This window comes from Megascapheus bottae, chromosome 7, assembly GCF_031878675.1.
Source record: "Megascapheus bottae isolate mThoBot1 chromosome 7, mThoBot2.hap1, whole genome shotgun sequence".
Taxonomy (NCBI): domain Eukaryota; kingdom Metazoa; phylum Chordata; class Mammalia; order Rodentia; family Geomyidae; genus Megascapheus; species Megascapheus bottae.
Window position 1 is genome coordinate 71,610,955 of NC_143515.1, and position 25,392 is coordinate 71,636,346.

The 25,392-nt window shown below is 38.1% G+C and overlaps 1 protein-coding gene across 10 annotated transcripts in view; it reads left to right on the forward strand.

Moving 5' to 3' along the window:
• Pum2 (pumilio RNA binding family member 2) overlaps nucleotides 1-25,392 on the forward strand; it is a 76,813-nt gene that overhangs the window by 7,105 nt on the left and 44,316 nt on the right. For 9 of the 10 annotated variants that reach the window (XM_090337390.1, XM_090337392.1, XM_090337394.1 and 6 more), the window contains exons 2-5: nucleotides 9,067-9,135; nucleotides 19,299-19,407; nucleotides 22,780-22,967; nucleotides 23,519-23,685. In XM_090337390.1, the coding sequence (XP_090193516.1) occupies nucleotides 9,085-9,135; nucleotides 19,299-19,407; nucleotides 22,780-22,967; nucleotides 23,519-23,685 (515 nt within the window). In that variant the 5' untranslated portion in view covers nucleotides 9,067-9,084. Of the gene's footprint in view, nucleotides 1-9,066; nucleotides 9,136-10,145; nucleotides 10,267-19,298; nucleotides 19,408-22,779; nucleotides 22,968-23,518; nucleotides 23,686-25,392 lie in introns of those variants that run through there. The other variant, XM_090337398.1, reaches the window with a different exon arrangement.

Here is a 25,392-nt window from a genome sequence, read left to right on the forward strand (position 1 = left end):
TTGCCAGTCATAGGCTTAAGATCAGGACCTGAGCACTGTCCTTGGACTTTCTCAAGGTTAGAGCTGTAGGACTTGAGCCTCAGCACCACTTCTGACTTTTTTCTATGTATGTAGTACTGAGGAATCAGGCTTGGGTCTTGGTGCATGTTAAGCAAGCACTCTACCACTAGGCCAAACTCCCGGCCTATTTCCTCCCTTTTTTTTTCCCCTCCTTTTTTTTTTTTTTTTTTTTGACAAAAGTAGAATCATATGTACATTAGTCAAATTGATATTTTTACTTGATACTGTGCGTGATTATTATACTTGTACATACAACTAATTTTTACAATAGTTTTTTAAGTACATGGCATTTTGCTCAACATTTCTTTAGTAGTTTACATTATACAGAGGAGACTTTCATTGTTAACTTTTCTATATATATTTACAATATATTTCAGTTTAACTCCCTTTATCTTTGAGATTAGATATTTAGAAAGTTTTTTTATTTTTGTTTGTTTGGGTTTTTTGGTTGATTGTGAGGCTTGAATTCTGGGCCTGTGTGTTGTCCCAGAGTGCTTCATCTCAAGGCTACCACCCTATCCCTTGAGCCACAGTGCCATTTCCATAGAAAGCATTTATTTTCAGTGCTTAAATGTAGTCTCATATTAAGTATAACATGAGACTATTGCATTTCAACCTAATATGACTATCGAACTATGGTTAATTTTTTTTAATATAAGTAGTGTATGGGAGGTATTCTAGAAGTAAAAGATTTTTTGAATGACATTTATTTATTTAGACATGTGTTGAGATCTAGGATTTCATGATTGAAAAATTAAAATTATATTTCAATTTTAAATGTTTTGTAAGAATTACTATGTAAAAAGCCAGATGTGATGGCTCATGTCTGTACTCCTGGCTACTCAGGAGGCTGAGATCTGAGGATAGCAATTCAAAGCCAGCCTGGGCACTAAAGCTCGTGAGACTCTCTTCTCCAGTTAACCACTAGAAAACAGGAAATGGCACAGTGGCTCAAGTGGTAGGGCGGTAGACTTGAGCTGAAGAGCTCAGAGACAATGCCCAGGCTCAGAGTTCAAGCCCAGGGACAATTAAAAAAGAATTTTTATGTAAATGACCAGTGCAGAAGCTACTTGTTTAATCAAAGGTGCCACATTCACTTCACAAAAGTCTAGCGAACACAAAATGTGGGATATGCACCATATAGCTAGGAATGGGAAAATAGTTCCAAACATATGGGCTGGTTTAGCTCACAAGATGGTATTGTGAATGTTTAATGTCCAGTTAGGTTGCCATGTCCAGAAAAGTTATACAGTGAAATTAGCCAATACTGGAAAAAGTAGTCCAAGTTATCTTCATAGTGGAACTCTCCTTATCAGATATGCCTTTTCTGTTGTGTTGTCATACTAAGACATCAAAGAGTGGTTCTATGGTTCTGCCACTACATACATCCCTTTATTACAAATTCTAACACACACACACACACACACAGAAACCCTATGCTTTTTTACTATCTGTAAGTATACAAAGGAGTTTCCATTCAGTTAAGCAATTTATGAATTCAGTGCTACTTGATAAACACCATGCTTTTCAACATTCTCACCCATCCCTCATATCTACAAGTGTGCGCGCGCGCGCGTGCGTGCGCGCGCTCACGCGCTGACCCTCAGGGTGCTGTCCCAGAGTTTTTGTGCTCAAGTAGAAGTAAAAGAAAATTTAAAGTAAAATTTGTGTCACTCATTACTTTTTATTAAGTAGATTGATTTTTGTTGTTTTTTGTCGGTTGTGGGGCTTGAACTCAGGGCCTGGGAACTGTTTTGCTCAAGACAAATTTGAGGCAAGCTCTGTGACTGAGCCGCTATGCCACTTCTGGCTTTCTGGATGTTAATTGGAGGTAGAGTTATAGGTAGTTATAGGAATAAGCGTGTGTTTTTTGGAGTCTTTATAGTATTGAATCTTCCTTCAGTTGGTAGCTTTGTCTATTAAGGTAGAGAAATGACCACAATTCTTTTAATTATCAAGTAGGAATATAATACTTCCCTGGGTTGTAGTGAGATTAGATAATAATGTGCTTATTGAAATCTGTGGTATGAGTATACAGTAGGTTGTTCTCTTCAATGAAAATTTGATTTAAAATGAGCTAAAAGAAAGTTCACTTTTTTTTTTTTTTGGCCAGGCCTGGGGCTTGAACTCAGGGCTTGGTCACTGTTCCTGATTTGCTTTTGCTCAAGGTTAGTGCTCTACCTCTTGAGCTACAGTGCCACTTCTGGCGTTTTCTGTTTTTGTGATACTTAGGAATCAAACCCAGGACTTCATGCATGCTAGGCAAGCACTATACCACTAACCCACATTCCCAACCCAGTTTACTTATTTTGAAGTCCATTTTTAGGGGGAAAAAATTCATGTGGTAATCAAAAGTATAATTGAGAAAGTAGTCAGTAAAATTGTTACTACTTCATGTTTTTCTTTCCTTTTTTTTTTTTTTTTTTTTGGCCAGGCCTGGGCCTTGAACTCAGGGCCTAAGCACTGTCCTTGGGTTTTCTCAAGGCTAGAGCTCTACCACTTGAGCCACAGCACCATTTCTGGCTTTTTTTCTATGTATGTGGTACCAAGGAATCAAACCCAGGTCTTCATGGGTGCTGGTAGGCAAGCGCTCTACCACTAGCATAAACTCCAGGCCCTACTTCATGTTTTTCTGTTACATTGTTAATTGTAGTTTTGGTAGGTACATTTTTTGTGTGTTGTTACTTTTCTTTTTTGGTGTCAATCCTGGAACTTGAACTCAAGGCCTGGGCTATGTCCTTAACTTTTATTTCCTCAAAGCTAACACTTATCATTTGAATTTTGGTGTTAAAGTGGAGATAAGAATCTCCTAGACTTTACCTGCCAGGCAGACAGCTGTGATCCTCAAACCTCAGCCTCCTGGGTAGCTACGACTATGGATGTGAATCACTGGCACCTAGCTAAAATGTAGTTTTATTGAACTTTCACTATAGAAAATTTCAAACAGAAGTAGAGGCAATAATAACTTAGAGATCTCATCTATATTCCACATTATGTAAAATTTTGTTTATTTTGTGTATGTATAAAATATGTGCAAATGTGTATCAATACGAGGGCTTAAACTTAGCTTAGGTCCTTGTGTTCTTGCTGGATTTTCTTCCTTACAGCTGGCGTTGTAACACTTGAGCCACACCTCCAGTTTGGAATTTTGTTAGTTACGGAAATTGAGTCTTTTTTTTTTTTTGCCAGTCCTGGGCTTGAGCTCAGGGCCTGAGCACTGTCCTTGGATTTTCTCAAGGCTAGAGCTCTACCACTTGAGCCTCAGCACCACTTCCGGCTTTTTTCTATATGTTGTACCGAGGATTTGAACCCGGGTCTTCATACATGCTAGGCAAGCACTTTAACCACTAGGCCAAACTCCCGGCCCGGAAATTGAGTCTTAGAAGACTTTTCTCCACCTGGATGGCTTTGAGCCACTGGCATTCAGCTAAAGAAATATCTAAAAGCATAGATTCTCATTCAGGTGCTGGTGGCTCACATCTATAAACCTAGCTAGCTATTGAGAGGAAGCTGAAGTCTGATGATCAGTGTCTGAAGCCAGTGGAGCAAGAGTACTTTAGACTCTTATGGCTAATTGAACAACAAACAGCTAGAAGTGGCTCTGTGGCTCAAGTGGTAGAATATTAGCCTTGAGCACAGAGAGGCTTAGGGACAATACTTAGGCCCTGGGTTCAAGCCCCAGGAATGGCAAAAAGTAAAGAAAAAAGTTGAGGAACAGCATAAACCCCAAGACTGGTGCACATTGGCACCCACCATTTATCTTACACATAGATTATCTTACTAGTGAGGACTTGTGTGAATGTATCTTGCTACAATCACAGCTAACAAAATTGATGTCACCTAATTCTATCCCACTTGGCTTGCCCTAATTTTTCTCAAATATTTTTATATTTGATTAGCAAAAATCTAAGGTTTAAGCGAAGTTTATATAATTCACTTGAAATGTAAAGTTTTTTTTTTAATGTTTTTGTTTTTTTTTTGCCAGTCCTGGGGCTTGAACTCAGGGCCTGAGCACTGTCCCTGGGCTTTCCTCAAGGCTGTACTCTACCACTTGAGCCATAGCACCACTTACACAGCTTTTTTCTGTGTATGTGATACCAAGGAATCAAACCCAGGGCTTCTTGCATGCTAGTCAAGCAATCTACCAATAGGCCACGCTCCTGGCCTGAAATGTATATATTTAAGTGTGTATGGAATCAAGTGATCACATAATTTCTCTGACTTCCTCCTTCCAATATTCCAGTTTGTTAATGTATCAGCTTCTGTTGGGTTCCTGTTAGACTGAGTTGGGATTTGTGGCTTTGGAGCGGGGGTGGCATGGTTTTTCATGGGTAGTGGTACTTTCATTGACATTGATTATGTCATGAAGTATCTGGGTTTTTTGTTTGTTTTTATGGGGCCTGGGGTTTGAATTGTTCCTGGACTATTCAAATAGCTCAAGGCTACCACCCCTTGAGCCACAGTGCCACTTCTGGTTTTTTAGTGGTTTAATTGGAGATAAGAGTCTCAGGGTCTTTAGTGTCCAGGCTAGCTTTGAACTGCAATCCTCAGATCTCAACCACATGAGTAGCTAGGATTATAGGCAGGAGCTACCAGGGCTGGCTCTGCTTTTATTTAACTCTGCTTAAATTTTCTATTTTATAAAATGCGCTTTTTTATTTCTCCTTCAACACAGCTGTAATAATTGCTTAATATAATTGTAGGTGTTAATTTATTTTTATTTACTTATCTTGCCATTCCTAGGGCCTAAATTCAGGGTCTGGGCATTGTCCCTGACCAGCTTTTGCTCAAGGCTAATACTCTACCACTTGAGCCACTTCTGGCTTTTTCATTTTTTTTTCCCCCCAGTAGTGGGCTTAGGGCTCAGGGCCTGAGCACAACCTTTGGGTTTTCTCAAGGCTAGAGCTCTACCACTTGAGCCACAGTACCACTTCTGGCCTTTTTCTATGTATGGCTTTTTTCTATGTATATGGTACTGAGGAATTGAACTCAGGTCTTCGTGCATCAAATTCCCCGCCACTTCTTGCATTTTCTATTATGTGGTACAAAAGAATAAAACTCAGGGTCTCATGCATGCTGTAGACAAGCACTCTGCCATTGAATAACATTCCTCGTCTGTTAATTGTTTTGATGAAACTCAGTGTTCTGTTAACTCCAAATTCCTGGCTTTTGTGATGCCTAGCCATAGACATTTCTGTTTAAGTATGCTAACTGTAAATCAGGCTACTTGGGTTCCATATTTCAAGGGTCATGTACAAGTCACTTGATAAAATTGTGATTATGGCCAGGCATTGCTGATCCTAGCATTCTCAAAAAAAAACTGGACTGAGGATATGGCCTTAGTGATAGAGCTTCTGTCCAGCAAACATGAGGCCCTGAGTTCAAACTCCATACTGCCAAAACCAAAAAGCTTTGTGTCACTAGACCTTTAAGTGTAGATTACAAATACCCTCCATCTTTTCTTTTTAGTTGTTCTTTTTTTTTTGCTTGTCCTGGGGCTTGAACTCAGGGCCTGGGCACTGTCCTTGGGCTTTCTCAAAGCTAGAGCTCTACAACTTGAGCCAGATCACTACTTAGAGAGTAATTGCTGCATTTGATCACTACTGTGTCTCCATTTCTGTGCCCTCTCTTTTGTCCTCCCAAAGACAGCCAGACAAGACAAAAAAGAGAAAAACAAAGCTCTTGTTGCCATTTCCTGGAGTTCATTTCAATATGTACTTTATATGACCCAAAACATATAGGCATTGTGCCTTTATGTACCTCCCGTAAGAGTATCTTCCTTTGGCTTCACTGTGTGTGAATAAATTTTGTCCGGATTTTATATTATGATATGAGAACTACTTTTCAACTAGAATTATTATTTTATTGTTCTTTTTGGTCAGTTGTGGAGCTTGAACTCTGGGTCTGGGTGCTGCCCCTGAGCTCTTCAGCTCAAGGCTATTACCCTACCCCTTGAGACACAGCACCACTTTCAGTTTTCTGGTGGTTAATTGGAGAAAAGAGTCTCAGGACTTATGTGCCCCGGACTGGCTTATAAATCCTCAGTTCTCAGCCTCCTGAGTATCTGGTATTATAGGCATGAGCCACTGCACCCTGGTTTTGATGTGAACAACTCATAAAACAAAGTCATTCCATTTTTCTCCTGTCATTTTTATAGAAGTTGAAATTGTTTAGGTTTTATATATTTAGGTACAGTTCCATTTTAAAGTGAATTTTTTTGTATATGTGATATACATTTTGATTTTATTTGGGACAAGTTCTCATTAGGTAGCCCAGGATGCCCTGGAGCTGTCCATTTCTTGTTCTTTCTTCAGCCTCTCATGGTGTTGGATTACAGGCAAGCACCAATTCGGCCCAGCCTATGAGTTCATTTTTTAACAACATTATCATCATCACTATTATTATTTGTTAAAGTACTTGACTTGAACTCAAGGGCTTACTCTTGGCTTTTTGGTGGTTAATTGAGTAGAAAAGTCTAAACAAGACTTTGCTGATGGCTGGCTTGGAAAAAGGATCCTCTGATCTCAGCCTCCCCAGTAGTTAGGATTACAAGCATCAGCCAGCCATAGGTGGTGTGTTGAGGTCCTTACTTGTACTCCTTATGGGGCTTGAAATTATGGCCTGGACAATGACCCTTAGCTCCCCCTCCTCGCCCCCACAAGTTGGCACTCTACTACTTGAGTCACATCTCCATATCTGGCTTTTGGGTGTGAAATAAGGCTGGCTTTGAACCGTGATCCTCAGATCTCAGCCTCCTGAGTAGCTAGTATTATAGCTATGAGCCATCCCACCAGGCTACGAGTTACTTTTCAAGAGTTTATCTTTAAGGAAACATTAAAGTAGGAGTTACATGATCTGAGTACAATTCAGCAAAAAGGTGAATACATTTGAAGATGAGATTGGATGATGGGGAGGTGGGAAGAAAATTGCTGTGTTTTAGTTAAGAAGTAAGGTGTACTAGACAGCTGGAAAATGGATAAATAAGTGGTACATGATAATTTAGTGGTACATTGTAAATGAACTTATGTGTGTAAGGAAGGAAAGAATAAAAGAAAAGTTGACGTTTCTTGTGATATGTTTCTTGTGCTATGTTCAGAAGATGGAAGGAAGAGAGATAATTAGAAACTTGAAGCGCTGAAGTAGGAATCTAAAGAAGCCTAAGAGAAAGTAACTAGAGATCTCTTAAAGTCAAAAGAAACTAGAAAAACAGAGAAGAGCTATAGGATGGGAGCACTACTTTATTTGAAAAATGTAGAGAGAGAATTGACTGCGGAAATTAATTCTTCCCAATTTGAAAGTACTGAACTCAGAGACTCCTGAGCTTCTGCCCTCTCGAGCATGAGCTCATGCATGTTCCCCGTCCCCCCTTCCTGAGGCTTGAACACAGGACCTGGCCACTGTGTCTGAGCCTCTTTATGTCCAAGGCTAGTGTTCTACCACTTGAGCCACAGCCTCATTTCTGGCTTTTTCTGAGGAATTTATTGGAGGACTTTCCTGCCCAGACTGACTTTAACCTGTGATCCTCAGATCTCAGCTTCCTGAGTAGCTACGATTATAGCCATTGAGCCACAGCTGCCCAGACAGACTGTTCATGAGTCGAGCCTGTCCCTGTCCCTTCTCCTCCTTCTCCTTCCTATTCCCTCCCCTCCTTAACTCCCCCCCTCAACCCCTCTTCCTCCATCCTCCCCCCTGCTCTCTATTTCTTTCCTTTTTTTGCCAGTCATGGGGCTTGAACTCTGGGCCTGGGCACTGTCCTTGGACACTTTTTGCTCACGGCTAGCGCTCTGCCACTTGAGCCACAGCACTACTTCCAGCTTCTGCGTGCACTACTTCCAGCTTCTGCGTACACTTCTGTGTATGTAGTCCCCGGGAACCAAACTCAGGGATTTGTGTATGCTAGGCAAGCACTCTACCACTAGGCCACATTCCTGGCCCTCATGAGGATTTTTGCTCAAAGCTAGTACTCTGCCTTTTGCTTCAACCTCACCTCCAGCTTTTTCATTCTTAATTGGAGATAAATGTGTTATAGATTTTCTTGCTTGGGCTGGTTTCAAACCATGATCCTCAGATCTCACCTTCCTGAATAGCTAGGGTTACAGGTGAGAGACAATGATACCTGACTTTTTCTAGCATTCTCATTGCAGAAAGTAAAGGTTTACTGACTGAACCCATTGTCACATAAATGATAGTGACTCAAATTGTTAGGAATCAAAAGATCAAGAAAACTATGCTTTTGTCTTGGGGGAAAAACTAAGAATTACCTCAATACTGTAACTGCTTTCGCTGTAATGTTACATTTATTTTCAAGTGGATCGTTGTTTTATTGCTTTAGGTATTGATACTTAAATCTGTATAAGAGTTACAAGTCAATGAAATGGTGAAATTTTGAAGAATCAAAGGAATAAGTTATTATTTTTTATTGTAATAGAAGGGTTACATTATATTCACCAGATAGAAGGTGCATTACTTAACAATCATTCTCATGTTCTTGTCCCCATTTTCAAAGGAATAAGTTATATGAAACAGTTTTTTTTTTGTTGTTTTGTTTTGTTTGCTTTTTGCCAGTCCTGGGGCTTGAACTCAGGGCCTGGGCACTATCCTTGGGCTTTCTCAAGGTTAGCGCTCTACTACTTGAACCACAGTGCCACTTCTGGCTTTTTCTGTTGATGTAGTACTGAGGAATCAAACCCAGGGCTTTGTGCATGCTAGGCAAGAACTCTACCACTAGGCCATGCTCCCAGTCCTGAAACAGTTTTTTAATAGGAAATATTTTAATGTTTGGACTGGGTGTTTTGTTTACAAACTTTGAAGTTTTACGCCACATGGTTATTCTACAAGTCTTAATGCATATTATTCTTTTGTACCTTTAATTTGTGTACTTTATTCTCTGTTTTCATAGAGAAGTCTGTTCCTGCCTATCTTAGATCTTGCTAATAGTAATAGCAGCAATATGATAGAGCATTCTTGATTTAAAATTTTCTAATTTTTGTTTTTGTTATTCAACAGGTTTGATCTGTGGATGAAATGAATCATGATTTTCAAGCTCTTGCATTAGAATCTCGGGGAATGGGAGAGGTAAATATTTGCCAGTACTAAAAACTTAATACCTCACTTAACTTGACCCTCTCAAACTTATTTTTTTTAAGAATTTATTAATGTTGATTTTTACATCATATTTTAAATAACAAGTTTAACAAACAAGTGTTCAAGGAGGGAATCTCTATCTCAAACTTATTTTTAACTCATAAATCTTTTTGAAAATAGTGGTATGTCTTTCAGTCATATCTATTATTTGTCTCAAATTATATAAGTATAGTTGTGGTTTTGGCTGTTCTTTTTTAGCCCTGTAAGTTTTAGTGTGTTGTTTTTATCTAGGTGATTTGACTTGACTTGATATAATGTCTTCTAATCTGACATGGAGCCATACATAATTAGCTTTTCCAGAAGATAATCCTTAGTTTTGTTCTTCCATTTGATGTATATATGCTACACTTGGTTGTTCGCTATTCTCACAAATCTCTGTTTACCCAACATTATTTGCTTCATTAACTTCTTGTCCTCTACAAAGCTTTATTGAAGACTATGTATTGTCCCATTGCTATCTGCAGTAGAATTACTTTTCATCTGACTTGTCCTTTTGTTTCTTTATGCATACTTTTATACAACTTGCTATAGTTTGTTTTATATTTGTCTCATCCGTAAGTCACTAGCTTTGAATGCCTCACCTAATAGGCACTGCACATTTTTTTAGTAAATTTTGTCATTCCTGTTAATCTATGGTTTTCCTTGGGACATAGAATTTAATCTTACCATTATACATTTTAAGACATCTGAAATACTTAGCCTGTCATATCACTAATGAATTTTTTAGAGAACTTGAATTATGAAAACTCTTGTGATCATGCCTTTATTTCCATCATGTTCCATACCTACACATATGTGAAAGGTGGACTTTGATAATAGAAAATAACAGTAAACAGACCTAAGATGGATAATTAATTGCTTGCTCCTGGAGATTATTTTACTTTGGTAGACTAGAGACCTTCGTGAGACTCACTCCATCCAATGCTGTGCTCTTCAGATGCAGAAAAAGAGTCCAGTCACTCCTTTGAGCCACAAGAGGGCACCTTGCAGCTAGCTAACCCTCCCCTTCTTCAGAACAGCGTTGTCCAAAGAGTTTGTCATTTTCAGAGGACTGATTTAAGGGTGAGTTAAGGTGCTTAAGATTAAAAGTATTGCCAAAATTAACTTCTTAGTCCAGTGTACAAGGTATAATTCTGGGCCCTAAGAGAAATTTGAGAGCGGGAATATTATTTTTTATTTTAAAAAACTGCCCTCACTGCAGGGAAGTAGCTGCTTAAATATTGTTTACACTATGGAAACTAATCCCATAATGGCATTTGAAAAGAGTTTTATTCTTTTCCAGCCACTTATTTTCTTTGGTCTTTAGATAGCAGAATAAGATACCTTAAATTCAGATTTAGAAGCCACATTTGGTGATTTCTATCTTTAATTCCAGCACTCAAGAGGGTGAGGCAGAAGGATGAGTTTCAGGCCAGTCTTGGCTACATAGGGAGTTGCAGTCACGTCACAGGAGGTGGGGAGGAGGAAGATCAAGTTGAACTGTTTCTAGCATTCTAGTCTATGACAAATCTTGAGTTCGTTTTGATATCCCCTCCTATCCCCCCACCAGTGGTAATAGGGATATGAGCTATAAGGCTGAACCAGACCTCGTGTTCTGAACTTGATTCTCTTAATAGTGAGGAGAATCACAGTCATACTAGACTTGTTCACTTACCAGATGTGCATTATGTGTTTAATTACACATATTCCCTATTCTCTTTCTAAATAATATATAATCTTAAAATAGCTTTGTAGCTTAAAAAAAAATGTCCCGGTCAGAAGCCAGGTTGAGGTGGCTTACACCTATAATCCTAGCTACTCAAGAGGCCGAGATCTGAGATTATAGTTCAAAGCCAGCCAGGGATGTAAGGCCATGAGATTCTTATTTCCAGTTAACCACCAGAAAACTGAAAGTGGCACTGTGATTCAAGTGGTAGAGCCCTAGCTTTGAACTGAAGAGCTCAGGGACAGGGCTCAGGCCCAGATTCAAGCTCCACGACTGAGACCTTCCCCCCCCCCCCCTGCAAGGACCAGGGGAGCAGTGGGTCAGGCCTGTAATCCTAGCTATTCAGGAAGCTGAGTTTTGAGGATCTCGGTTCAAAGCCAGCCAGAGCACTAAAGACCAAGCGACTGTTATCTTCAATTAATCACCAGAAAACTGGAAATGGTGCTGTGGTTCAAGGGGGAGAGTGCTAGCTTTGAGCTGAAGAGCTCAGGGACAGTGCCCAGGCCCAGAATTCAAGTCACACAACAACCAAAATACAAACGAAAAACAGTGGTCCAGTTAGTTATTTGGGGATGGAAGAAGATTTTAGGAAGAGGAGCTTGGTTGATAAGTATATTAAAAGAAATAAGATTAAATCTAGATATTAACAGATGTTTCAGATGACCTCATCTAGTTGAAATGTATTTTTGCCTAAGCTGTTATCACTAATTTTATGTATTATTAATATTGTTGCCTCTTAAGAGATAGCTAAGAAACCTACTCAGTTCTGTCTCTGGGTTCTCCCACAAGCCTTTCTATCTTTCCTCATCTCACAGGCAGCAGGGAACCTTCTGGGATTTCCTTCTTTGCCTCTCTCTCTCTTACCAGTCTTCTCCTCCTTTCCTGACAGGTGAGGTGCGTTGTTGTTGTTTTTTAATCCCAGAATTCATTCACTGGAATAGGTTAAAAGCAGCCTTGAGTTTCTGGCTTGTTATTTTTTTTTCTTTTTTTTTTTAATGCTTGATTTTTTTTCTTTATTGTTTTCTTTTTCTAGTTCATATTTTGGGTTTTTCTTTCTTGAAAGTGCATGGTCCTTTTGAAATGGATTGCCTGTTTTTGACTTACTAAAGACAAAAGACAAAGTTTTGCTTATCATGTATTGAGTGTTATAAATCTAATATAGGAATAAACATTTCATTTACATATACGAATCACTTAAATATATTTTTTTTAATTGTGATGGCTTAATGAGCCATTATCCGAAGGATAGTCTCTTGGTTGTTCATTCCCAAACAGGAACAGATTTGTATTTATCTATTTTTAAGTTTGTCCTTTCTATTTTTTCCCTAGTATTGTTTTTTTGTTGTTGTTGTTAAAAAAATTCTACTGATTTTTATTATGCCATATGGCTTACAAAGAGTAAAGCTAATTCATAACATATTTAGCTTTCTTAATATATATATAGTATTTTGACTCAAGTATACTGTTTTCCAGGTTTTAGCTGAGTTCTAGTTTATCTGCAAAATAATGGAAAGCCTGGTCCTGGAATTCTTTTTGGGGGGGATGCGGGGGTGGGATTAGAGCGATAGAGAATCAGTTGTAGGGTGGTCTGGGCTCTGTCCCTGAGCTCTTTCCCTCAAGGCTAACACTACCATTTTGAGCAACAGCACCACTTCTCGTTGCTGGTTGCTAATTGGAGATGAGTCTCATGGAACCCAGGGTGGCTTTGAACCCCTATCCTCAGATCTCTACCTGAGTAGCTAGGATTATGCATATGAGCCAGGTCTGCTTGAATTTCTTTGGGTAACACCCAAATTAATTTTAAATAATCAAGTTAATGTTTTTGGAACAGTTTTATAGTTTAGTGTGTGATAAGTAATTTCTTTCTAGGACAAAAACATATTTAAAGAAAACTAACAATTTATGTCCCACAAATCCCAGATATTGTGGTGAAGTGAAAATACGGAGGTTTTTTCCTGCTTGGTGTTAGGGCTTTAAATAAGAAGTTGTTTTTTTGTTTTTGTTTTTGTTTTTGTTCGTCCTTGGGCTTGAACTCTGCTGGGCCTGCCTACTATCCATGAGCTTTCTCAAGGCTAATGCTCTACTGTTTGAGCCACACAGCCACTTAGGGCTTTTTCTGAGTATGTGGTACAGAGGGAAGAATCAGACCTAGGGCTTCATACATGCTAGGTGAACACTCTACCATTAGGCTACACTCTGGCCCAAGCCTAGTTTCTTTAACAATAGAAATAAAACTGACATGTTCTGTGGTTTATATATAATCTTATAAATGCTCTTTAATCTTAGCCATTGGGGAGAGATAGAATGGAAAAGAGCTATTTCAGATTGTTTCACTATCTACATAATTTCTTTGGGGGTGGGTGGGTAAGGGGCTTACACTCTGCTGGGCGCAGTCCTGAGCTCTTCAGCTCAAGGCTGCCGCCCTACCCTTGAGCCAAGCCCCACTTCCCATTTTCTAGGGGTTTGGAAATAAGAGTCTCAGGTCCTTTTATTCCCTGGGCTGGCTTTGAACCTTGAACCTCAGATCTTAGCTTCCTGAGTAGCAGGATTACAGGCATGAACCACCACCACCACTGCCGCCGCCGCCTTACTCTACATAATTTCTGTCTTGACAAAATTCTAAGGTTTACTGTAATGAGATCATAGGTTCCACTATAATTTTTCATTTTACCAACTAATGATCTGATACTGGCAATTTTTTAGAAATATTGGTGAGTTACACTGACTGAAAAAACTTACTTTCTGTGGTATTCAAAGTTTTTTACAAAGCCCTTCAGATAGAGGTTCAGATCTCAGCAATGTCTGGTGTATTTGTGACTTTGGGCAGTTTAACCTCTGCCTCTGTTTCTTTATGTAGCGTGTGAATATATTAAGACAACTATGCTTCCTAAGTAGCAATGTTTCTTCATCTCCTAATAATACTCAAATTGATATATAAGACAAAGAAGGCAAACATGACAAAATCTTAGTAATGAATGATACGATTCTTTTAGCCAGTTTAAAAGGTTGCTGAAAGTTTTAATTTATATTTTATATTATTAAACCATTCTTGGAGGTATTAAAAGCTCCCAATACTTACATGAGTGCTAGATGATGTATTGAGCAGAATACTTAATGTCTTTTCATTCTAGTCTTAACTTACCTTTACACATGAGAAAGTGAAGTAACTTGAAGTTTGAACTCCTGAATGTCTTGGCTATTTATGATACTACATTTAATGTTTACTGTCTAGTATGAAGGGATATAACAAATTTATAAATATTCCTTTCATTTACAGAAAAGTATCTAGAAACCTATCTTTCTTGGTTTCTGGGAAATGACCTTGTGGGTTTTTTGTTTGTTTGTTTGTTTTGTGGGTCATGATGTCTCTGAGCTCTTCAGCTCAAGGCTACCGCCCTACCCTGGAGCCAAGCCCCACTTCCTATTTTCTAGGGGTTTGGAGTCTCGGGTCCTTTTGTTCCCTGGGCTGGCTTTGAACCTTGAACCTTGATCCTCAGATCTTAGCCTCCTGAGTAGCTAGGATTACTGGCATGAACCACCACTCCATGACTTTGTGTTTTTGTGTTCTGCACACCGCTTGAACTCAGAGCCTCTTGATTTTATTGCTCACAGCTTGCATCCTTTCTACTTGAGCCACATCTCTTGAGGACTTTTCTGCCCAGGTTGGCTTTGTTTATTTTTTGCTTTTTTTCCAATCTGATTATTTTTTGTTTATAAGCAACCCTACATCCTCATTTGCTCAGGATAGTCTCAGTTAATAAATCTGTCATGACATAATTAGAAATACAGTCTCTTAAAAGTTTCTCAATTTGGATAATGAACTACATAAGCACCTTAATTTAAAACATTATAATGTGGAACTTAGCTTTTAAATGCTTTTTTTTTTTAACCAGTCCTGGGCTTGAACTAAGGGACTGAGCACTGTCCTTGGACTTTGTCAAGACTAGAGTTCTACCACTTAAGCCTCAGCACCACTTCCAGCTTTTTTTCTATGTATATAGTACCGAGGAATCAGACTTGGGTCTTCATGCATGCTAGGCAAACACTCTGCCACTAGGCCCCTAGCTTTTAAATACTTTTATATTATGCTAACTTCACTGTTTGGGAAATTTATGTAACAGTTTGTAATTAGGAAAGTCTGAGGTATAAGTGTACTTCTTATAAATTGAGCAGAAGATTCCTCTGGAAATGAAGAGAGCAGGCCATGCTTATTCCCTGAAGGAATGAACATTGTCCACTGAAGCATATCTTGAGGATAAAGGAACTGTTATCAAGAAATACTGATTATCCAGACATAGATTTGGACCTTTTGTAAATGAGGGAACTAATAAGGATTTTGTGAACTAGGGAGCTAATAGGAACTGATTGGTTCATACATAAGGGATTGGAACTAATAGGAATTCATACTAGATAATACCTATTGGATGATACATCCAGATACTTAAGATTTCTTAGTTTTGTTTTCTATAGTGTTGCCTTATTTCTGCTATGTTAAAATAAGTCCCCAGGGGCAAATCTCTTTTTTTCTTCTGTTGCTGAAATCAGTTCATTATATGTTATAAATATGTTCTGCAAGAAACATTGGAGTTATAATAGATGCGAAAATAAATAATTGTCACACCAAGGCATGATTTACAGAAGAGTATACCACAAGCCAAAAATTTGGCAAGCAAGCACTCAGACCAGGCAGGCTGCTGCTCCTTTGTTTATCTCTAATGCAGCAGACCTTGCACCTTTGTTCTGAGTGGTTGAACTCAGGTTGAGCCTGCCCAACTAGTTTAAATAGGGTAAAATGTCCTTACAGTAAGTGACTTTGAATTTTCCTCTTTCACTTTCAGGCCAAAGCAGGAACTTTTAAGCAACACACTTTGATAGAAAAGATAGTTTTTCTCACCTATGTAAGCCTTTAAAAATGTTAACACTTTGTTTTCTGAATTGTCCTATATTTAGTCCATTCTAATTCTTAGTCACAGATCAGTACAAGTTTTTAAATCACTAAATGGTTACAGAAAGTAATTTCTAGAATATTGCTAAAGGCCTTCATAGGTTATTAATTTTGACTACTAAAATTTCTCCTATGTATGGTAGCTTATGCCTGTAATCCTAGCTACTCAGGAGGCTGAAATCTGAGAATCACAATTCTAAGCCAGCCTGGGCACTAAAGTCCTTGAAACTCTTATCTCCAATTAACCACTAGAAAACCAGAAGTGGCACTGTGCCTCCAGGGATAGGGTGGTAGCCTTGAGCTGAAGAGCTCAGGGACAGCACCCAGGCCCAGAGTTCAAGCCCCATGACCAATCCCTGCACCCCCCCTCCCCCCAAAAAAAGTTGGAGAGATGGGGCTTGACAGTTTTCCCATTCTGGAGGCATAGCTTAAGTGGCGGAGTACTTGCTCAGCAAATGTGAAGGTGTCCTTTCAAATCCTAGTTATGGGGATAGAGGGGAGTTAAAATGCTTCAGGTCCTCTCTCTCAAAACAGTATTTGTGATTTAAAGCAGTGACGAATGAAGTCACTCACTGAGCTCCTCCTCCAAAGATGCTGAAGTAGTCTCCTTATAGGAGTCCTATTATTTCTCCTAACTCATTAGATAGCTACCCTTAGCCATTTCTTTGCCTTTGATGCTATTATTTATTGTAACTTTGCTTTACATTTCTTATTTGTTACTCCATTTAATCGAATACATTTTTCTTCATGAAGTATGGATCAAAGCATTTTTAAAGGAATGATTTTTATCTGAAATCCCTTATTTATACAGTATGCTGCGGCATTCATTAACTTGAGATATTTTACTGTGAGTAAATGTTCAGTTTATCAAGTGTCTTAATGTTAGTATTGTTAGCTTTATAATTAGTTCAGTGTTTACATGAATCTTTTATAGTGAAGGTTTAAAACTTGAAAGAATGGAAGTTGTTGAATTTTTGCTAGTTATTGTTTAAAATATCTGTGCTTTATGAATACAGGTCATTGTAACCCAGTAAGAACCTAATATTTAAAACTTTTCTTGGAGAAAAAAAGCACATCTCTGTAAAATTACAGATGCTTAAAAAATAAATGATAGATATTTATTTAGTAAAAGATCTTTAAATTAGAAATCTGTGCCGCAATTAAAATTGTCGCCCTCTGTTCTTCTCTTCAAAAATACTTGTTCTTATTTATTCTCTAACATTGCCACATACCTCATCCCCAACCCCATTTTGGTCAATAATACTGTCAGTAGATCCTTATAGTTATATTGAGGTCCCATTATCTCTAAAAATGCAACTCAGATCCATTGTGGGGTTTTTTTGGGCGGGGCGGGGGGAGGTCTATGGGGCTTGAACGCTAGGCCTGGATGCTGTCCATGAGCTCTTCAGCTCAAGGCTACCACCCTACCCTTGAGCCACAGCCCCACTTCAGTTTTCTAGAGATTTGAACCATGATCCTCTGATCCCAGCCTCCTGGGTAGGTAGGATTACAGATGTAAGCCACTGCACCCAGCTTCCATTGTGTTTTCTCTGTTCTACTAGTACCCTCTTTGAGTTCATACTGTCTTGATTTTAATTTTGTGGTTTTCTAAATTGATCTCTTTACCTCTTCTGTTTTATTATTGTAGTTCATTTTCTGAAACATGTCACCTTTGTATTTTTTTTTTCTGTTGTGTTGTATTTTGCTTTTTGGTACTAGGGTTTGAATTTAGGTCCTCAAAAATTAGCTTGCTTGCTGGGCGTGGTGGCTCACATTTATAATACTAGCTACTTCCCTGACTGGCTTTGACCAGGATCCTCTTGTCTTAGCCTCGTGACTACGTGGGGTCATAAGCATGAGTCACAGGTATCCAGCTTGTATCTGTCTGAATTCCCTGTTGAACTCAGTAAAATATCCAGTTCTAAAGACATAATAGTTGGTCCTGATTAGTTTTACCACCATTACAGTTTCACCTTCTCAATCTATTTCATTTTGAATATACCCTGTTGTATACACTATATTTTCTTAAGTTTGGTCTGTATTCATGCTTTATGTCTTTCCTATCTTGCATTCTCACTTTCAGTCTCTAGCATCTCCTCTTCCTAAAACTGCATTTCTCAGAACCTAATTCAAGTGTTATAAAAGATTATTTTATTATAGACTGCATGTTTGTGGACTTTCCTAAAATGAGGTCACTATGAATTTAAAGAGGCATACACAAGTAGTTTTATGTGATTAATGTAGCAATCAAAGTATACACATGTTTAATTGTGAACACTGGCTGGGCACCCAATCATGGGTGAGAGTGGTAAGTGTCTTATGAACGCCTAAAGTACCAAATGTGTGCCTCAGAAGCCAATATCTATAAATATATTTTGTGGGGGGGGGCGGGGGCAGTCTTGGGCCTTGAACTTAGTGTCCTTGGACTTTCTCAAGGCTAGAGCCCTACCACTTGAGCCACAGCACCACTTGGCTTTTTTCTATACATGTGGTACTGAGGAATCGAACCCAGGTCTTCATGAATGCTAGGCAAGCACTTTACCACTAGGTCAAACTCTCAGCACAGAAACCAGTCTTGTCAAATAAACATATCCCAAGTAGGCTTTCTGTGAGTGTCAGGAATATTAGAAAAGAGGCCTTGATGAGTATTTAAAAAAATAATTTCCCAAGTGTATGTTGTATCAATAGTCTCTATATGCTGTACATATCTCCACATAGGCTAGAGCACAGAGCCATAAGATTATTCTTTAAAACAGATTTGCAGTTTGGTTTTTTTTGCTTCCCCCCCCCCATATATAGCTTTCTGATATGGTATTAACTGGTTGATAAAATTGAGAATCACTTAAGACTTGTAATGTTTGCTTGAATAACAAGCAAAAATGAAAAAAAGAATTCTGTTTTTGAAGGTATATAAAAAATGATTATTAAATCAGTTCTTGGAAGTGAAAGGAAAACTAATTATTTTTAGTCTATTTAAAAATTTAATAAGCCTTTTGAAGATTATATAAAGCACATAAGAAACTAAATGTTGGGGGCTGGGAGTTTGGCCTAGTGTGCCTAGCATGCACAAAGACCCGGGTTCGATTCCTTGGTACCACATACATACAAAAAAGCCAGAAGTGGTGCTGAGGCTCAAGTGGTAGAGCTCTAGCCTTGAGAAAGTCCAAGGACAGTGCTCAGGCCTGAGCTCAAGCCCAGGACTGGCAAAAAGAAAAAAAGAAACTAAATGTTGGAAATTCGGAGGTGGACATTGATTTGTATGTAGGTCTGTATTAGAACCTGTACATCAACATATATAGGGAATTACTTTACTATTAATGAGACAACTTAGAAAATAGATTTATGAGTTTTGATTAGCATCAAAAACTGACATGTTTGTTGTTCCTTCAATATTTTTGTATTTAGAATAAAACTTGAAATGTAAATTTTTTCCTTCCTCAATAGCTTTTGCCTACCAAAAAATTTTGGGAACCTGATGATTCAACAAAAGATGGACAAAAAAGCATATTTCTTGGGGATGATGAATGGAGAGAGACTGCATGGGGAACTTCTCGTAAGTCATTGATATTTGTGAGAATTACAAATGGATTCAATCTTTTTTAAAAGCACAGTCTCTCCCTAGACATCTTGGACAGAAAATTTATAATGTCTTTACTGAGATTTTTGTAGTAAATCACATTTGCGTAGTGTTTCAGTGTTTCGTGGAACGTGTATGTATTGGAGGGGCAGGGAGGGCTGGGGCTTTAACTTGGGGCCTCAAGCTTTTTTACTTCATGTTTTCTTAGAGCAATTAACCCTTATCTGACAGCACAGTTATTTGATTAGTGCATTTAATTTACTAAATGTCTATCTCATTAAGACCCCTTCCTCCCGCCCCATTTTGTTATCTTCAAGTAGCTGTAGAAAGATGTAGCTGTACAAAGAGGGTTCAGTTTAAAATGTGCACGTATGTATATATAGTGCTTTAGCATCACTCCTTCCACTATCTCTCTCCCTTAGCATCCCCACCTTTCTCGTTTCCTAGTTCTATTTTTTATATATTTACATTGAGTAGTGCCTAAATTCACTACCCTTTCTTTGACTGTGGGGCTTGAACTCTGGACCTGGGCATTGTCACAAACTTACTCACTGAAGGCTAGTGCTTCACTATTTAAAACACAGTTTCAACTTACGGCTTTTTTGGTATGAATTAGAGATAGGAGTCTCACAGATTTTTCAGTTTAGGCTGGATTTGAACTAGGATCCTAAGACCTCAGCTTCTTCTGTAAGTAGGATTTTGGCATGATCCACTGGTACTGCCCAGCTATTCCTATTTAAAAACAGAAAACAAAACAAACCAAAAACCCAATTGTGGCCGTCCCAGTAGGTATGAAGTAGTATCTCACTGGTTTTATGTTTTCTTTTGGGTTGGTCATGGGGTTTGAACTCTGGGCCTGGGCACTATCCCTGAGCTCTTCAGCTCAAGGCTATACCCCTTGAGCCACAGTCCCACTTCTGGATTTCTAGTGGTTACTTGGAAATAAGAGTCTCAAGGTCATTTTGTGCCAGGGCTGGCTTTGAACCTTGATCCTCAAATCTTAGCCTTCTGCGTAGCAAGGATTACAGGCATGAGCCAGTATGGTGTTCTCATTTAATTCTTTTATTTCACTTTTATTTTCTTTGTGTAGCTTGCTTTTAGATGACCTGTTTTATCTTATTGGACATACTTAAAAATCCTTTGAGCTGAGCACTGGTGCTGAAATATGAGGATCCCAGTTCAAAGTCATCCTTAGACAAAAAGTTCTGAGACTCTTATTTCCAGTAACCTGGAAGTTGATGGATGGCCTAAGTGTCAGCCTTGTGCAGAAAAAGCCAAATGAGAGCTAAAGGCCCTAAGTTTAAGGCCCTGAGTTCAAGGCCTAATATAGCTACTTTAAAAAAGAAAAGTTTGTATGATATATATATATATATATATTTTTTTTTTTTTTTCCCCTTTACTGTCATTCTGTCTGTGAGATCCTTTTGTTCAGGGCTAGAACTCCCAGGGACAGTGCGCAGGCCCAGAGTTCAAGTCCCACAACTGGCACCCCCCCAAAAAAAATAAAAAAATGAAAAAGAAGTTGAACAGTAAGCAGAGTCTCACAAGATTTAAGTTTTAGGAAGGATTTATTTTAATTTAACAGAATAAAGTAGGAAATAGAAACATTTCCTGCTCTTCCCCATAAAGATAATGGAATTAAAGACCCTAGCCTTTTTTTCTTCTTGTTTGGTCTTGAAGCCAGTCTGGGTAGGAAGTCTGTGAGACTATCTCCAATTGTCTTCCAAAAAGCTAGATGTAAAGCTGTGGCTCAAATGGTAAGATTAAAAACCTTATGGTCAGCACGTGGGCCCTGAGTTTAGGCCCCAGGGCCAATCTCCCCCTCCCCACTAAAAAAAAAAAAAGATGCTAAAAACATCTTTTTAGGGGAGTTACAGTCTAACTTTGAATTGTGGGACATCATTTTAGTATGTGGGATGACCTTAATTTCTTAAGAGTCCTAGATACTGACTAAACACACACACACACACACACACACGCACGCACGCACGCACGCACACGCACACATATCTCTCAATAGAAGGTAAACTTCCTAGATTACATTGTAGCTAAGAACTAACTCCATGGGCCAAATAAAGGCCTTCTTAAAATTAGTACTTCCTGGGCCATTGGGCCAGGTGTTCGGCCTAGTGGTAGAGTGCTTGCCTAGCATGCACATAGACCTGGGTTCAATTCCTCGGTACCACATATATAGAAAAGAGCCAGAAGTGGTGCTGAGGCTCAAGTGGTAGAGCTCTAGCCTTGAGAAAGTCCAAGGCCCTGAGTTCAAGCCTAGGACTGGCAACAACAATAAAAAAATTAGTACTCCCTCTAAAACATCTAAAAATGACTGTTCTGTAGGATTTGGATATCTAGTCTTAACATAATATAACTTTAAAGCCTAGTGCTGCAATCCTACCTACTCAGGAGCCTAAGATCTGGAGGATCACCGCTCAGAGCCAGCCCACAAAGCCCTTGAGAGTCTTACCTACAATTAGCTGCCAGAAAACTGAAAGTAAACTGAAAACTGTGGCTCAGAGTAGTAGAGTGCTATTCCCATGACCGACCAAATTTTAAAAAAAATTTTTCCACAGAAATTAGTTCACAGCTTCAAATGTGTTTGTATTTCATTAGCTCAGACTTCAATATTGCCTTTTTTAAAGTCATAAGTACATAACAAAGATAATTATGTTGAAAGAATTTTGTTTTAAAACTACTAGGAACTAATAACTTAAAAGGATCTAAAATACACTGTATATTTTTCTACCAAGTATTACTGCCTTTTCAAAACAGGTTCCTTTGTGTTTATAGTACTATAACAGTTTGTTCTTAAATTGTCCATAATATAACCTCAGCACTCCCACTTGGGGATTTGTGTATTGTTTTGTTTTTTTGTGTGTGCTGATCCTGGGGCTTGAATTCAGGATCTGGGCTCTGTCCCAAGGCTTCTATGCTCAAGTCTAGTGCTCCCACTTGGGCCACAACTCCACTTCTGGCTTCTTGGTGGTTATTTGGAGATGAGAGTCTCATAGATTTTCCTGCCCAGGCTGTCTTTGATCTCAATCTTCAGACCTCAGCCTCCGAGCGGCTAAGATTGTAGTCTTGAGACACGAGTCTCTGTCTTAGTTTTCAAGTTAATGTTATCTACCTTCTTTTTGGTGTGACCATTTGCATAGCCTTTTACTTACCACCAATGTATTTTTCATCTTGTATTTTCAAAAGAGTTGACAAGTAAAAAATAGATTATAAGATTGGAATAATGTTTTAAGTAAAATGAACTGCTTTTTCTTGAGCATGTTAATTTGTAAAACTTCATATTAGTTCACTTGAAAAGTACAAATAAATAATTATATTCTACTTTTCAAATAGATCATTCAATGTCCCAGCCTATTATGGTACAGAGAAGATCCGGACAGGGTTTTCATGGAAACAGTGAAGTAAATGCAATTTTGTCTCCGCGATCAGAAAGTGGAGGCCTCGGTGTGAGCATGGTAGAATATGTATTAAGTTCTTCTCCTGCTGACAAATTGGATTCTCGATATAGGAAGGGAACTTTTGTAAGTATTTTAAGGAAAGTTTTGATATTTTGATATTTTCATTTTTAAGTTCAATTTACCTCCTTTCTAGACCTCAAGAAATTTTGTAGCTATTTACATTTGCTTTCTTGCTAAATATGTGAAAGACACAAAATAACGAAACTATTGAAAGTAATTTTTGTCCTTAATCATTTTACTAACATAAACCCAGATTAATTTTGAAATATTTCTTACAAAATTAAAATTGAATACTCTTGATATTACTGATCTGGAAGTAATTCTGGATTGAATCTTCTAACCAAGTTTGTGTTATTACTACTTTTCCAGCACTACTTTTCCAGCACCGCTATAGTTAAGGTTGCTTTAGCTCTTCTGTTATAAATCACTAGTTATACTGTTATGTTTATTTGGACTTTACTAAAATTGTGCTCAATTTTTTGCATTGACTAAAAAAATACAAAATTCAGTATATTGATGGTTTACATGCATTACAGTGTAGTTTTAGGTCACCTGATAGTACTTTTTGTGTGTTCTATTATGTATTCAGAATCAAACAGATTCTTTTTCCTCAGGGTACTAGAGATGCTGAAACAGATGGACCTGAGAAAGGAGATCAGAAGGGCAAGGCTTCTCCATTTGAGGAGGACCAAAACAGAGATCTTAAACAAGATGATGATGATTCTAAAATAAATGGCAGAGGTTTGCCAAATGGAATGGATGCCGATTGCAAAGATTTTAAGTAAGATTTTAACTTTCTTAAGAAGAAAAGCATTATTACAACAGTTGATGTGATTGCTTTAGACATTTTTTTCAATATAGGTTTACTTTATTTTCATTCATTGTGCTAATCTGGACAAGTATTTTTATAATGACAATGAGTGATTATGAGCCATGAAACTAAAAATAGTACATTTTGTTAAAGGAATATTGCTGCAAGCTGCTATTTTCAGCTTATGAGGTAGTCTAAATTTGAACTTTTTTCCGCTGCTAAAGTTCAGTTAAAGGTTTAATCTTCGGTTGGGGTTTTTCCCCTCCACTCAGGATTGTGTTTGTGTACGTTTCAGTGGAATTTTTCTCTTCTAACCCTATACTTTCTCTTTTCTTTGCTACCCCCACTTAATTTTTAATCTTAGAATGAGAAGCTAAAACTAGAATCAGTGATTTTCCTGCAATAAATGTATATGCTAATATGTCATATAGTTCTTTAAATACCAAGTATTCCAATCTTTTAGTCTTAAGATTTAGCAGTGACTTTATGTTAGGGAGTTTGACTTCATACTGATTCCTACACTTTGCACTTTTAATAGTTAGCTGCTTTGGAGACTTTATCTGAAAATGAGCAGTTTCTGTGAGATGTTGTGGACTGGGAATCTTAGCTAACAGATTGAGTGCACAGTGGGTGATGTATTATTAAACTTATTGCCTTAATTACCAAAATAATAACAATGCCTTGAAAAAAAAAAAACAGTGCCATTTCATCTGTTCTGAGTGCAAAAAGGCATCCAAAACCAGTAAACCTCTTTTGACAGGAAGCAAATTTAATATTATTTGGTTTATTTTAGACTTTTCCTGATTTTTTTTTGTGCTTATTAATCTAAATTTGAGGAAAGACCATGTATTTAAAACTCAGTTGATTATAAACCTTTCATGTTGCATATTTATAATTGAAGTGTTAATACACCATTAACTATAGCAAGGAAATAGCACCACTGATAATACCGTTTTCTTCCTCTCCCCCTTGCCCTTGTACCTCCCCCCTTGCTGCGCCCGCAACCTCCTCTCTCCCCTCCCCCGCCCCCATTCCTGGAGCTTGAACTCAGGGTTTAGGCACCATCCTTGGACTCTTTTTCCTCGAGGCTAGCGCTCTGCCACTAGAGCCACAGCACTGCTTTTGGCTCTTTCTGAGTATGTGGTGCAGGAAAAATTGAACCCAGGGTTTCATGGATGCTAGTCCAGCACTCTACCACTAGGCTATCCTCCTGGTCCTAATACTGTTTTCTTAAGTGTCCTGTTCTCTTTGATAGGTTGAACTTCATTCTAATTATATTCCTTTCAGTATTATATATATATTTAGAAATTGTTAAACATAACTATTACTTAAATACTTGTCTATAAAATTATTTTCAGAGTAATAACTGACCACATTGTCACTGTCATATCCACAATATGTATGTTAACTGATACACTCAATATAGATTACTGGAGTAGAGCTGAAATAAAGAACTATAATCAAGGCCTTCTTTAAATGTTGGCAGTGGTCAGTAATTGACTATGAAGTAAAATTATGCTCATTTGGTATTGGACAAAAAATTCTTACAATTACAAATTGCTTTTCAAACTGTTCTTTGTTCATATTTATACTCACATGTTGCACCAGAAGTTAAGGCTAGTTAAATGGATGTAACAACTGTATAACATACTGATTGCATTACTTTATGTAATATAA